At 59.8% G+C, this 14622-nt stretch overlaps 1 protein-coding gene across 5 annotated transcripts in view; it reads right to left on the bottom strand.

Moving 5' to 3' along the window:
* Window positions 1–1574: 1574 nt before the first annotated feature.
* The window catches only part of MLXIPL (MLX interacting protein like), a 31211-nt gene continuing 18163 nt past the window's right edge, over window positions 1575–14622 (bottom strand). The window contains exons 3-17 of one of the 5 annotated variants that reach the window (XM_032872438.1): window positions 11661–11743; window positions 11414–11503; window positions 11067–11111; window positions 10385–10586; window positions 10179–10259; window positions 6778–6947; window positions 4953–5484; window positions 4628–4695; window positions 4404–4554; window positions 4134–4249; window positions 3924–4043; window positions 3605–3732; window positions 3389–3512; window positions 2668–2797; window positions 1575–2362 (exon numbers count right to left, since the gene is read on the bottom strand). In XM_032872438.1, the coding sequence (XP_032728329.1) occupies window positions 2244–2362; window positions 2668–2797; window positions 3389–3512; window positions 3605–3732; window positions 3924–4043; window positions 4134–4249; window positions 4404–4554; window positions 4628–4695; window positions 4953–5484; window positions 6778–6947; window positions 10179–10259; window positions 10385–10586; window positions 11067–11111; window positions 11414–11503; window positions 11661–11743 (2159 nt within the window). In that variant the 3' untranslated portion in view covers window positions 1575–2243. Of the gene's footprint in view, window positions 2363–2659; window positions 2798–3388; window positions 3513–3604; window positions 3797–3923; window positions 4070–4133; window positions 4250–4403; window positions 4555–4627; window positions 4696–4952; window positions 5485–6777; window positions 6948–10178; window positions 10260–10384; window positions 10587–11066; window positions 11112–11413; window positions 11504–11660; window positions 11744–14622 lie in introns of those variants that run through there. The other 4 variants (XM_032872439.1, XM_032872440.1, XM_032872442.1 and 1 more) reach the window with 4 other exon arrangements.

The following is a 14622-nucleotide window of genomic DNA, read 5'->3' as shown; positions in this document are numbered from 1 at the left end:
CTTGGCAAAGAGGCCAAAGGGAATGCTATTGCCCAGGGCTTGCCACGAAGTGAGAAGGAAGTGGGCCAGGAAGGGGCAGTGGAAGATTCCCACAGCAGACACTGGGAAGGCACTGCCAGGGAGGAGGGAGAGCCTGGAGAGAATTCTGGATTCAGGAAAGGGTTGTTCTAGAATGAGGCCCAAGCTGGGGCGACTGGGTGGCTCAGTCAGTTAGGTGTCTGCCTTTGGCTCAGGTCATGATCTCAGGGTCCTGGGATCGAGCCCCGCAGAGGGCTCTCTGCTCAGTGGGGAGCTGCTTCCCCTTCTCTACCTGCCTCTCTGCCTACTTGTGATCTCTCTCTCTCTGTGTTAAATAAATAAAATCTTTAAAAAAGAATCTTAAAAAAAAAAAAAGGATGAGATCCAAGGGCCCAGGGGAAGGCAGGAAGAGCACTGCAAATTGGTCATTGGATTTGGCAATGAGGGAGTCAAGTGACCTTAGTAGCAGCTAGTCAGTGTAGGGGTGAGGCTAGGGTAGAAGTGGGGAGGAGGAGACCAAGGACGGGGTGAGTGGGAGAGGAAGAGAAAGGGAGAGCAAGTGTAGGTAGCCCTCTCAAGGCAAAGTGGCATCTAGTGGGGCGACACAGGGTCAAGGGGATGCCTCATGGGGACCTTCCTGGAGATATGTGCGTGGGGGAAAAACAGCAGAGCACGCCGTTAGGATTTTACCTCCTAGAAAGCCACTTCAAACCTCTGTCTGCAGCGACAAAGCACTCCACGCCCGGGTGCCCCTGTTCCCTGCACCAGAGAGAGCGCTGGCTAAAAGCAGAGACTAGAGTCCAGACAGTAACCAAGCAGCCCTGGGCTGGTTGACCTCTCTGTGCCTCAACTTTTCATCTGCGAAATGGGGATTATGAATAATTATAACTTTTATAGTGCTACATGCAAGTCACTGTTTTAAGTGCTTTACGCTTACCCTGAAATGCTCACAACTGGCCTGTAGAAGTAGATGGTAATACATAATAAGTGAATTAATATACACACATAAGGTGCTTACAATAGTGCGGGGCCTCAAGTACACATCAGATGAGTGTGCAGTTAGTAGTTATTTGTGTTGTGATTCCGCACAAATGAGGCGGAGTCAGTGGCCCCAGAAGCACCTGCGGAAGCTTGAATCAGCTCCCGAGAGGAGAGGGAGCCAGTAGCAAACAGAATCCCCAGCACCCAGACCATCGCCTGGTCCGTGGCGGGCCCTCAGAAAAGATTCGTTCAATGGCTCAATACGAGAATGAATGAAATATTGGGGCCACTCACCCCAATTCCCCATCCAAAGTACCAGTTCCTTCTAAGACGTTCCCACCAAGCGGCCACCCATCCTCTGCTCGCACATCTCGCCTAACGGGAAGGTCACTACCCCCAGTGGCAGCACCTTCTCCTTCTGGATGGTTCCATCAGAGTACCTTGTCCCTTCTACTCTACCCCTACGCAAAACCTTCCAGTGGCTTCCAGCTCGGAGGAAAAGCTAAGGTCCTTTCAAGGCCACCTCCCACTGCCAACTGGTTCTCTCTCCATCCCAGAGTGAGACACACTGACAGTCCCCAACAGTTTTTGGTTTTATTGGCAAGAATTCTTTACAAAATCTATACACACTCATTCACATGCACACAAGATGCCTGTCCCTGGTTTGGCTACCCCCCAACCCCCGCCCTGCTCTCTCCTGGGATCTGACCTTCCTGGCCTTGCCCAGGAATGCCATCCTGCAGCACCCCACTCCCCACTGGGCGGCCAGCGAAGGAGCCGAGAGTGGGAACCTCCTTTTCTGCCTCTCTGCTGAGAAACAGAGGCCTGTGTCCTAACGGGGTGGGGTTGGGAAGCAGGGAGCAGGGTAACAGGATCGTCCCCCTTCCTCCTCCAAGCTCCCTGAGTTGCCAGCTTCGGTCCTAAGGGTCACAGCTGCTAAGGCCTTGGGATCATCATCTGGTTGAATCTTCTCTAGCCCCATTTTGCAGACTAGAAAATGGAGGTCTCAAGAGACAGCATGAGTCTCCCAGGTCACAGTGTTCATCACTGGTCGGGCAGTGACTTGGAAAGTAGCTCTTCCTGGCTTTCAGGAGGTGGAAGAGATTTGGGCCCTGCTAGACCCTCAGGACAGGGGACAGCCAGGGCCCGGGGCAGGGAGGGAGTACCCAGATGTTGTCCCTGGAGCCCACACCCAGGGAAAGCAACTCCGGGGCAGCTGAGTGAGTGGCAGTGTCCGGCCGGCACTATAGCGGTTTGCCAAGGGTGCCCTCTGTGACTGCCCGCGTGGCTTGCTCGGGTATACAGCCTGGGTCTGTCAGGATACTAGTAGATGTGCTCAGCTGGCGGAGAGAGTTCAAGATAGCTGGGGAAAGAGAATGAGAGAATGAGAGAGAGAGAGGGAGGGAGGGAGGGAGGGAGAGATACCTCCTGGGGTCCAGGGATATCCTCTGGATGCTGAAGGATAAGGAAGGGATACGAGCTGGCAAGACCGTCAGCCCCTCCCAGGACCCCTGTCTGCAGGTATTCTGGAGGCTGGAGGACCATCCAGGGTACGTGATGGGGATGGTCAAAACTCAAGGCTATTCTGAAGGCAGGCTGGACCTGCGGTCTGAGCCGAGTGGACATTCCTGGATATTCTGGTGGTGGGCAGAGGGATGTCTCACGTACTTGGCCGGAGAGCGGGCAGGGAGCAGTACTGGTCCAGCCAAGCCAGTGAGGTCTGGCGGAGGCTCTGTAAGCTTGCTGTGGACACCATCCCGTTGAAGGACTCGAACAGAGGCCGAATGAGGACACTGAACTGGGCCCGGGTCAAGGAGCAGCCCTGCTGATCAGCCAGTACTCTCCCCCAGCTCACGCGGAGCCCTGACATCTGGGCCAAACCCGGGGAAGGGCCTGGCCATGGTGGCACCTTGAACTTGGAGGCCTCCTGCTGCAGCCACCCGCCCATCCTGCCACGGCCTGCCCGGCCCCTCTGTGCCCATCTCCTGGGCTGCACTAGCCCCCACATCCCTGAGCGTCCTGCCCCGGCTCAGCCAAGAGCTTGACCAGGTAAGGGAGTGAGACGTCCCACGCCTTCTTCAGGACCCACTCCACTCAAGCCCCTCAAACTCGAGGTTCTCCCAAACTCCCCTTGGGACATTCTGTGGGCAGGGCCGTGCTCCCCTCAACCAGGGGCTCCTCCCTTCGTTTCCCTCCGCTCCCAGGGAGTCCCTGAGCACTCCTACTGACCAAGATGTCAAGCCCCTGGAAGGAGGGGGCGGAACCTGCGTCCCTTCCCCCGGGTGCAGCTTGGAGCCCCTGCCTAGTCAGTCGGGCCAGACAGTGGGGTCTGGCCACAGTGTCCCTCCCCTCCCTTGCCCCCCCTGCTGGCGGGGGGGGGGCAGGATACCACCCAGAACTTCCAGTTATGCAGCGTCCGGGTGCGAACGTATTCATCAAACATGTCTCTCATCTGGTCGAAACGCTGGTGCGTGATGGGCACCCCGGTAGCAGGCAGCTGCTGCTGGCACAGGCTAGGGGGCAGGGGGCCGGTCAGGGCTGGGGAGTCGTGCGGCACGCCCCCTTGCCCGCGGCACCCACGGGTCCCCCCCCATGCCCCGCTTACTTGATGGCGGCGTTGAGCTCCTCTATCTGGTCCCGTAGCTGCTGCGCCTCCTCCTGCATGGCCGCCCGCTCCTGCTGGAGCATGGCGATGTACTCGGCTGTCTTCTGCAGCGTGGTCGCCTTGCTCACCTACGGCATCACCAGGGTGGGCTCAGGTGCTGGTGGTGGCCCCCCTCTGGGGCCCACTGAGGCACTGGGTGGGAGGAGGAAACTGGGTGTCCAGAGGGTCCTGGGAGTTGGTCTCAGGAGGTGGGGGAGGGGGGCTGTCGACCAAGGAGCCCTGCTGGTTCTGGGGGCGCCGGCCTGTGCTGGAGGCTCACCTTGAGGCTGGGCTGGGCGCTGAGGGTGCTCACCAGCCCATGCAGGGTGTCAAACCCCAGCTTGATGTTGAAGCGCCGTTTCTGCTCCGCAGAGATGTGGGTGATACGCCGGCTCTCAGTCTTGGGGGGCAGATAGTGGGGTGAGCCTAGGAGGGAGCATGGAAGGGCCTCGGGGTGGCAAACAGATCTCGGGGTAAGGGCAAGTGCCACCTTGTTGTTGTCTGGACGGCCCCGGCTTAGGACGGGTTGAGGGGGAGAGACGCAGACACTCAGAGTCCCTGGGCCCCGTGTGGAGCTGAGGTCCCCAGACAGCCGCCGCTCACCACCTGTGGCAGGGACAGACACCCACAGACAGACCGACACAGGGGAGAGGGTCCCATTGCCCTGTCCCTCTTGTCCTGGCCTCCAGATGTAGTCCCCCTTTCTTCTTTTCCCTTTCTCCATCCCCGGGCACCCCCCAACCCTGCAAGCCCTCTTTACCGCTGTGCGCTGGGGGTGAGAGCCGCTCCGCTTTGGGGACAATCAGGGGCCTGGAAGGGGCCAGTGCGGCCGGGCCTGGGGGTGGCCGGGGCGGTGTGGGGGCTGGGGTCAGGGGTAGGAAGGTGCAGGGAAATTCAGGGGCCGTCTCCTGCTGGGATGGAGAAGGGTGGAAAGTTGGGGCAAAGCCCGGGCACACCCTCGCCTCCCAGTGCCCGCCATCCTACCGGTGACCCTGAGGACTGGAGGAGGGTGCTGGACACAAGCGGTGGTTCCAGGGTCTGCTCGGGCTTAGCTGCGGACGGGCAGAAGTGTGAGGGCCGCCAGTCATCTCCGTCATCTCCCCAAACCCATCCATCCCTTCCAAAAAAGCCCAATCCTCTTTCGGGTTCAGAACCCATGTCTCTGATTCCTCCCCACCTCCCCACTCCCCCAAGCTGAGCCTGAACCTGCCCCTTAAATCTTCGCCCTCTGCTCCCACAGGCTCCCCACTGCCACATTGGGTCCCCGCCCTCCCCTCCGTGGACCCAGTTCTGGCTCTTCCCATCTCACCTGCTGTGAGCAGCTGCGTGAGGCAGGGGTTGCTGCCCCCGGCAGTGGCAGTGGGGTTGGCAGTGGTGGGGGCCAAGGTCTGGGGGCTGGGCTTCCGCCCTCTAGGGGATGGGGTGGGGGACCTGCCTCTGGGCACTGGGAAGTGGGGCCCAAAAGGGGGCTCCAGATACCCCGAGGGCAGAAGGTCTATGGGGAAGGAGGCAGGGGCTGGGCCTGGACCTGGCTGTGGGGTGGATGGGAAGGCAGTGGGAGCAGGCAATGGGGACACTCCTGGGGCGGGAGGGACAGTGGAGAAGGGGAATCTGGGGGAGAAGAGAGGCTCCTCCTGCAGCAAAGCAGGGGCCCGCGCCATGGGAGGGAAGGCAGGGGGCGGACAGGGCTCTAGGCCAGGCCCCTTGGCAAGGGCAGGGTATTGGAGCAGGGGTGGGGGGACTGGGGGGGGGGGGAGCTTGGGTTTGGGGTCTTCAGGAAGGAGGAAATCAGAGTTCAGGAAGGCACTGGAATCCAGCGGGCCAGGGCAGCTGCTCCGGGCCTGGTTGGGGGACAGACAGAGAGCAGGGGAGAGAGCTGGTCTCGGCAGCCACCCCCGCAGCCTCTTGCCCTGGCTGAGCTCTGGACTGGGCACTGAGAGAGACAGGAGAAATGGTCCCTGCTGTCCCCCCTCCCACACACCAAGGGAGATCGTGGTCTAGTGAGGGGAGGGAGTAGAACACACACGCATGCGCAAATTAGGCACCAGAAGAAGCGTCAGGCTTCCCGCCCATCTTTTCATTTGCCAGATGATGACTCCATCCAGCCACCAGTGCATCCACGAACCCAGCCATCCTCCATTCACCTGTTTGTCCTCTCGCCTATCTCTCCACCAGCCGACCAGGTTTTAACCCATTCGCCAATCTGTCTGGCCATCTCTACTTCATCCATCCGTCAACCCATCCCAAACCTCTCCACCCACCCACCGTGGGTTCCGTGGCCTGCCACTTCTCCAGCCGCCAGCCTGTTCATGGACCCGCCAAACTATCCATCCCCAAATCCATCTACCAGCCCATCCATCCAACCGACCACTCTCCTACCCACCCAGCCCCATCTACAACCCCCCTATCCATTCACCAACACGCCCCTCCATCCACACACCCACTCGCTGGCTCACTAGCTCAGTCACTGGGCAACCATTCACCCAGTGCTTGAACTCCGCTGGGTGAGGCAGGCTTAGCTCTTTCAGCGAGGGGCTCAGTGCCTGGTTGAGGAGAGAGACCTCTCAACAAGGAGCTACAGGAGCGCCCGAACCGTCTGATGGCAGAAGCAGAAGGCATCAGACCGAGCAGCAGGGAGGCGACCTCCGAATGGAGCCCGCAGGTTCCTGATCCAAAATGGCAGCTTCCCTGGGTCCTAAGCCCTCGCACTGAGCTTTCCGTCTCCCTGTGAGCCCTTGGTGCTTCCCCTCCCATCTGGCTTGCCCTCTACAGGTCTCTTCTTCTGTCCAAACCCAAACATTCACTAAGTCCAGAACCTCTCCTCCTCCAGGAAGCCTTCCATAAAGAACCCGGTCCTCAGTGGTGTCCTGCTTCATGCCCTCCTCTCTCCCCCATCCCCTGCTGCCTTCAGCCTCCCCTCTACAACCACCTGGTCCAATTCTGCTTCACGAGGGTCCTTCCTCCTTCCTCCTGAGCTGAACTGCTCCCTCTCAGAGGGCAGAGATGGGTTTCTCTCCCCCTCCGGTCCCTCTCAGTCGACCAAACACAGGACTGGGCACTCAGGAAGTAGCCCATCTTCCGGACACGGGCAGGTGAGCTCGGCAGGGCTGAGGGGAGAGGGGGCAGGAGCTCACCTGCAGGCGGTTATGCCCTGAGAGGTGGCTCACGCCTGACGAGGCAGGGGGCACCTCGGAGCCCAATATCCCACTGCTGAAGAAAGGGTCAGCCATGGGGCCAAAGCTGGGGGGCTCCGGGAAGTGTGAAGCCGTGGGCGTCGGTGGAGGGCGGTAGCTGGTGAAGAAATCTGTAATTCGGACACACAAGGCGGTAGCAGTTAGGGATAGGGCCAGGCATGGCTGGAAGCAGTGGGAGGAGAGTGGGCCTCGTGCCCTGTCCCCAGGCTGGGCTGGCCTGGCTGGCAATGAGGTGGGGAGAGGCGGGGGAGGGGGGGCTTCGACAGGAGATTGTGAAATTGGGAGAGTTTCTGTCTCACTCAGGGGAAGCAGCAAAACAGAGGTTTGGGTGGGATGGGCTTGCATGCAGGCCAGCAGAGGCTGTGGGGGGTGTGAGTAGGACCCCGGGAAACAGTCCTCCCGCTCATGGGGTCCCCTTCCCCATCCCAGGCCTGGGTACTCCCCTCTCCCTCCTGTTACCAGCTCTGCTGGGGCCACATGGAAAGGGGCAGGGTGACAGAGAGTGCCAGGGAGGGAAAGGGGTGGGGTGCGATGGGCGGAGGTCGGGGATAGGGATGAGCCCCAGGGTGATGGGAGTTCTAGGGGTGAGCTAGAGGTGAGTGGGGTCAGGAGGTCAGCGGGTCTGGGACAAGTTGGTTTGTGGGAAGGTCAAACAGGGTCTCAAAAGCAGAGCCTGGGGGTGGGCCGAAGGGCTAAGGGGGTCAGGGCGGGGGTCAGAGGGTGGGCTCAGAGTGGGGGCAGGAGTGAGAGGGGGCTGGAAAGCCTGGAAGAGGGCCGGGAGCGGGCAGCCAGATTGTCTGAGATGCGGGTTGTGTAAGCCCAGGCTATTCTGGTTTTGGGAAGCAGCTGCCTGCGGCCTAACCACATCCCCGGGCCTGGACGCCGCCCGCCCACCCGCTCCCTTCCGGGCACCTTTCTCTGACCCTGGCCAGCCTTTGGTCTGAACCAGCTCCCGAGGCCTCCTGGTCTGGCCCGACCCAGCCCCACTGGCCTTGGACAGGCCCTGGCTCCCCCAGCCAGGGGAGCTAGTCGGGCCTCACTCCCAAAGGCCACCTTGAAGGAGACCCAGGAGCGAGACAGATGAGCCCACATCAAAGCCAGAGCCTGAAAGGGTTAAACGCTGTGTGTGCCTCTTCTGTGAGTCTGGTGCCCATGTGTCCTGGAAGGCTGTCCCTCCTCAGCTGTCAGCAGGTGACCTCATGCGGGATCCATCTCCACGTGTGTGCCCTGGTCTCCCTGGCTCTGTCTGAGTCCTTGTGTGCCTGCCTTGATGTGAGGCCCTCTGTGTGCGCTCGGAGGCTCTGTGCCGGGTGTGTGCGTCTGTGTGCGTGTGTGTGTGTGTGTGTGCACACGCGCACGCGCTCGTGTGGGTCTTTCCTTATCACCTGCCGGAAAGGATCTTCTTATCCTACCGCCTCCCTTAAACCAAGGGACTGGGTGGCAGAGGGTGAGTGGTCATGGATCCTCTATCCTCCCAGCCCCCAGGGACCGTGGGCCTCATCACTAGGCCCCTTGACGCCTAGACTCAAGAACCAGCCACACAGGGGGCCTGCTCCCCGCTCACTGCTGCTGCCTCATCCCTAGTACTCTGTAGGGATCATGGGGTTCCCGGCCCAGTCACCACCAAGCCCCTGCCATAGTTTGCCCTCAGCTGTCCCTTCCCCCTTGAGAGAAGTTGCTTCGTAACCCTAACCGGCCACCCACGGAGCCCTAGTGCCCCCAAGCTTCTGTCCCTCCATTGACCCATGTCCCCTCCCTGACACCCTCTCCTGCTCCAAGCCCATGCCCCTTCCTTGAACACCCCTCCCAAGCCCCCTCCCTCCGTATAGTTCCCGCCTCCTCTCTGGGTTTCCTCTCAAGTGAGGGGCGCTGGGGGACAATGAAGGCAGCAGCCCGGGTGGCCTTGGGGCTTCCGGCCCTCCCTGTGCGTGGAGGGCCAGAGGGGGCCACCCTAGCCACCACCTCTGCATGACCCACATCCCCTACCTTTGGTTACCCAAGCTCACCCCCACTCCAGCAGTCATCCCGGATTGAGAGAAGTGGCTTCCTAGCCCCTGACTTGGCCCAGAGTCCAACCTGGCGAAGGTTTCCTACCTGTGGTGGGGGTACGTGTGCCCAGACAGGACCGCTGCCCTCCCAGACTCGCTCGCTCTCTGGGTACTGCCATCAACACTTCTGCCCCCACGGCCCCCACCCTGCCTGGGGCTGAGGCAGGGGTGGGGGTGGTTCCTCATTCCCTGGTTCCCACCCCCCCTTGACTGACAGGCCCAGGACCCTATGGGGAAGGAGTTCAGGGGTCATGGAACTAAGCCTTTATCCCAGAAAACCTCTTCCTACCCCCTGGGCCTGGGCTGTGACAAGCCAAGCCTCTAATAGGAGTCCCCTGAAAATATGATGACTGGGACAGTCTCACAAGATCTCCAGCTGAGTAAAGGAAGCAATGTCAAGCAGAGCCTACTGTGAAAACAAAAAGAGACATTTGTCCACAGATGCCCATACAGACACAGGTATCTCTGGGAGGACACAAGAAACCAGTGACCTAGCAGCCCTGGCGTCAGGAGACAGAGGCCCAGAAACATGTTACTTAAAAAAAAAAAAATGCTTTACAAGATATAATTCCTGGAATTTTCTTAAAAACAATGTAGGAAGGAGAAGTGGTTGAGGCCTCCATGACACCAGACCCACCAAGGGTGGATACATTTAGAAGTCGGTGATGGTTGCAGGAGGGTTCAGTGAACCACTCTCTCTCTCCCTGTGTGTGTGTGTTTGGAATGTTCCTTTTTATTTACTTAAAGATTTTATTTGTTTATTTATTTGAGAGAGAGCGCGAGTGGGGTGAGAGGCAGAGGGAGAGGGAGAAGCAGACTGCCCGCTCTGCAGGGAGCCCAATGACACCGGGCTCGATCCCAGGACCCTGGGATCATGACCTGAGCCCAAGGCAGACACTCAACCCATTGAGCCGCCCAGGAGCCCCTGGAATGTTCTTTAACAGTTTTTAAAGGGAATTATGTCAATTAATAAACGGGCCCCCCAAAATCAAAGTCCCTTTCTCTCCTGAGATTCCACTACTGTCCTGGGAACTGGCAGAGCCTGTAGCTTCCATGCCCTTGGCCTTGGCGCCCGCCCAGGTGTCCAGTCTGGCCCTACTCTCACCTGAGGCTACATCAATTGCATCCCAAGTCCGGACAAAGGGAGTCCAGGAAGGGCCCTCAGAAATCACCTGGGCCATCCGTCCTCCCAGAGAGGCCTGGGAAGGGCCGAAAGGGCTGGTTGGTCGTCCAGGAACTTTCCTCACACTGGCCCGTCCCGCCCACCCCACCCAGCAGGGGGCGCTGCCTCACCTGAGATCTCCATGAAGTCGTCCAGGCTGGGCTGCAGAGGCGTCAGGTCTGGCTGGATCATGTCAGCATTGCCCACGTAGGCTGGAGGGGGCAGGGGTGACGTCAGGAGCCGCAGGCGGGGTGGAGTGGGGGCCGCCCACCCCTGGCCATGCTCCCTGGGCCGCCTGGCTTCTCGCATGCCTCCCCTTCCGGGTACAGGCCCTTACCGTCCTCAGGGGGCAGCTGCAGGGGCGCGGAGCTGGGCTGCGTCATGGTGAAGAGCGTGTCGGAGATGTCGGACAAAAAGCAATCGAGGTCGAGCAGCTGCCGCCCGCCAGGCTCCTCCTCTGGGCCCCCAAGCAGCACGGGCACCACGCTGGAGAAGAGCTGCTCGCACCATCGCTCTGGTGGCTGCCAACCCCCTTCGGCCTAGGGAGACGGAGCCTTCAGCAGCCACGAGAGGGACACAGGGGCCTCCCACTGGGGGATGAAGTGGTCAGCGGGTCGGAAGCTTCCGTGTGCACGGCCCTCCTCACCTCTCTCTGCAGGACGCACTTTGCTGCCCGGAAGGCTTAAGGTCACCCCATTGGCCTCTAACTACTGCCCACAGCAGGGGGAGCCGGATGGCCCGCTGAACAGATAAGGGTCCTCCTCCTGCCCCTATACTTTTCCCTGCCTGGAATCCCAGTTCTTAGGGACGTCTGTTCCCCGTGCCTCCCACCGCTTGCTGGGCTTTGGGTCTCCCCACCACTGTGCTCAAAGGTTCCCCCACCTCCGGGGAGAAAGGCTCTCGAGGAACTAGAGGACAGAGGCCACACCCACTGCCTTGGTGACCCGCCCTTGCCCAGTCCACCGCCTTACCCACCCAGAAGGAAAGCTGTCAATTCTCTGGGTCCCCAGATCACCCACCTGCTTTGGGGTCAGGAGATCCCCTTCCCTGCTGGATTTACGGAGCTGCAGGAACACACAGAGGTGGACGCTGGATCGCTTGTCCTTCTGCCATCACTGCCCGCCAGGCCTCCCCTACTCACAAGCTCCCCAGGACGAAAGGGATCCCCGTTCCCCCTCAGGAGCTCCTGCGCGCTGGGAGGAAAGGAGGCGGCGAGGAGCCTCTGGGCCACACGGTGGCGCTGTCGAGCTGGGTCTTCCTGGGAGGCGGGGTCGGGGGTTGCAGGGGAGTCCCGCCCGGGCTCTCCCAGGAGAGGCGGAGGCCCGCAGCCCACCCCCGCCCCCGACCCCCTACCCCCAGCACTGACCCGCTTCTTGTAGTAGATGCGCCACTTGTGGTACTCGCGCATCACCACCTCAATGCGCCGCTTCCAGTAATTGCCCTCCAGCACGACGGCCTGGGGAGGGCCAGGGAGGGGGCTCAGTGAGCGGCGGGCGCTGACCCCACCCCGCACCCGATCCGCATCTGGGCCGCTGCTCGTGTCGCGCGCTACAGGGGACCCGACGGAGGGGCCGGGCTCGGTAGGGAGGCACGAGGTTCCCCGGCTCAACTACCTCCGGTTTCCGGTGCTCATCAGCCTCAGGCCCCTGCAGGGGGGTCACGAAGCCACACACGGGGCTCTTCCTCCGCTCCACATCTGAGAGAAGGGGCTCAGGTCAGGGGGTACCCGGCTTCTTCACCTCCCACCCCAAGGGGACTTGGCCTCCAGGGCCACACTATGAATTCCTGCTGGGCTTCAGATGCTTAGATAAGTGCCACCTCCTCCAGGAAGCCTTCCCGCTTGCTCTGGCCTACCCAGAGCTCCCTCTGTTATGGGATCCTGTGAAAGGAACCTCCCACGCCTCCTCTGCCTTCCTTGGGAGCCCAGTAGGTGTGCAGGGCTGAATGGGATTGTGGAACCATAGGAAGTGAGCTGCTCCAAGAAGGTCAGACAGGCAGGCCAGGGCCTGGAGCCCTTGGTCTCCTGCCTCAAGCTCCTGGGCACTGCCCAGTCTGATGCCAGAGAACCACCCCTTGTCCCCTCAGGCCACCTAGCTGAGCCCTTTCTCCACCCCCTCCACTCCCTTTCGTATCTCCAATCCAATCTCTCTCTCCCCAGGCTCTTTCTTGGGGGCCCATAAGTACCTTTCGGTCTCCCTTTCACCTCCCAAACTTTCCCATCTTTTGCTACCCCAACAAGCTAATCTTCTCTTTCAGCACTTTGCTTTGCCCCCAGTTCTGGAAGAGTTGTCATGAGCATCTCCATTCCTGGTCTCCACTTTCTGTGACCCAGCACCTGACCCCACTGCCTGCCCAAGGCCCTCACCCACCCCAACTCTTCCTCCCTCCGCCAGGGAGCCTTCCCTTGGTTCTCCTGCCTCCTTGACTATTTTCACTGGCCCTTCTCTGAGGCGTGCCCCCAAACCTCTCTCCTCTTGCCCTTTTCCAGCTGCAGACATTTTCCAGCTGCCCATAGACTCTCAGGATGTCCCAAAACTTGGGGGGAGTGAATTTTTTAAAAAAGGGGGGCTGTCCCAAAACTTGACACTCTCAGATGTCTGGAAACGTCCTTCCCAAGCCTGTGTCTCTGCTGGAGAGCCAACACTGCTTCCCAGTCATAGTAACTGCCCATCGACCCCCCAGCATTCCTGTTGAACCGGGGATTAATCATCTCGCGCCTGAGGATGTGTGATATTTCGCCCATTGTCCCCTCCCCTCCATATTCTGTCACCGAACCCCCAGGGTCTGGTGACCTCCTTCATAGGCCCCACCTTGAAAGCCAAACAGCTTCCCCTCCACCACAGCCTACCCTCTGGTTTTATCCTACACAGAATGTCCTTCCCTTCTCTCCTCTGCCTCACCCACCCCTGCCCACCCATCAGGAGAGCCCAGGGCAGTCCCTCTTCCAGGAAGCCCTCCCTCCTCTGAAATCCCACAGTCTTATCTGCCTGGCTCTCCACTAGGCCTTGGCCGGTTCTCTGCAGGCTGGCCTCCCTGCCAGGAGTAAAAGCAGGAGCTGTTGCCCTTTGGGCTCAAATCACTGAACCTGGCACACAGCTTGGCACACAGTAGGGCTTCCGAATCCTGGGACCCCCACGCAGTGACTTTTCCCACCTCAGACTTCAGCAAACTTCCTCTGGGACAATTAACAGACAAGCGGGACTACCCGAACATGAATATCTGGGCTCATTTACAAAGTTCTGTCCTAAAGGACAGTCTGCAAAATAATCCCCATGGGATTAGGGCGGGGGGGGGGTTGTCCTGGTGGCTGAGCGTGGCTTGGAAAACAAAGGGTTGGGCCCTCTCCAGAGGCCTGGCTGGACCTCCCCTCCCCAACCCCGGTGACCCTGTGCTCTAGACAGAAGGGCAGTGACCACGTGGCTCCTGGGGCTGGGGCAGGCTTTATTTAACACTGATAAGCTCATCCATTCAGGAAGCCACCTAGCCCCTTGCACCTGTGCTGGGACGGATGCTGGAACAGGGGATCCGCAGGTGAATCAGAGAACTCCCAGCTTAGTTGGAGAGATAAGGAAAGCACACACATAGCATGAGCTGATGCAAGGCGGGGATCCTGCCCACGAGAGGGGCACAGTGATCTGGGAGCTCAGAGGACACCAAGATGATTGGGGGCGGTTAGAAAGGAGGGGGTCTTGGAGGCCAGGAGCCTGCAGAGGGATGGATGGTACGAGGGGGATGAGCCAGGCAGCCCTCCATCTGTCCCCACTCCTCTCCCTTTCCCGAAGCCCACCTTCAAGCCCTCAGGGCTCAGGGAGAAGGGGCTTGCCTTGTGCTGTCGCTATTATCACAATAATATTATCACCTTCGGGGAGCCCTTGTGTGTGTCAGCGGTGGGATGAGATATGAATGATCTCACTGGAAACTCAAGCAAGCCTCAGAGCAGGACCTACTGTTACTCTCTCTCCACAGATGAGCGATCCTTATTAGGGAGGCTGGGGACTTTCCTAAGGTCACATGGCTTGGTTGGCGGGGGGGGGGGGGGGAGTGCATCCTAGAACTTAACTCAACTCCCTCTCTCTCTGACACAGACCCTGAGTGCTTCCAGCAACTCGGACAATAGCCAGAGACGGGGTCTGTCTGTCTGGGTGAGGATCAGAAATTTCTTCTGCAAAGAGAAAGGCTTGCATCCCATCCAGCTTTGTGCAGGAAGGGTAGGGAGTGTGGGGTGGTGGGGGCAGTGGTGGCAGTGGCTGTGACTCCTTCTGGCCTATCAGCTTCCTGGTTAGGGTAGGGCCCGGTCCTACGTTTTCTCAGGTGACCCATCCCACGTGTTCTCAGGGGAGGACTGGAAGCCAGCCAACTGGGAGCAGTGGAAGGAGCACTGGGCTCAGAGTCGGAGAGCCCTGGACCTCCAGCCAGTCACAGCTCTGTTTCTTTTATGCTCCGTGACCCTGAACAAGTTACTGGCCTTCTGGGCTTTACTTGTTCATCCGTAAAATGGGGGTAATAACACCTATCTGCCAGCGTTGCCAGGAAGCCTCAGATAAGATGGTTTGTGAAGTACTGGGCGCCAGAGAT

Source organism: Lontra canadensis, unplaced genomic scaffold (assembly GCF_010015895.1).
Source record: "Lontra canadensis isolate GAN:19392208 unplaced genomic scaffold, GSC_riverotter_1.0 scaffold45, whole genome shotgun sequence".
Lineage (NCBI taxonomy): Eukaryota > Metazoa > Chordata > Mammalia > Carnivora > Mustelidae > Lontra > Lontra canadensis.
The sequence above is the reverse complement of the archived record's forward strand: the minus strand, read 5'-3'. Positions and strand labels throughout refer to the sequence as shown.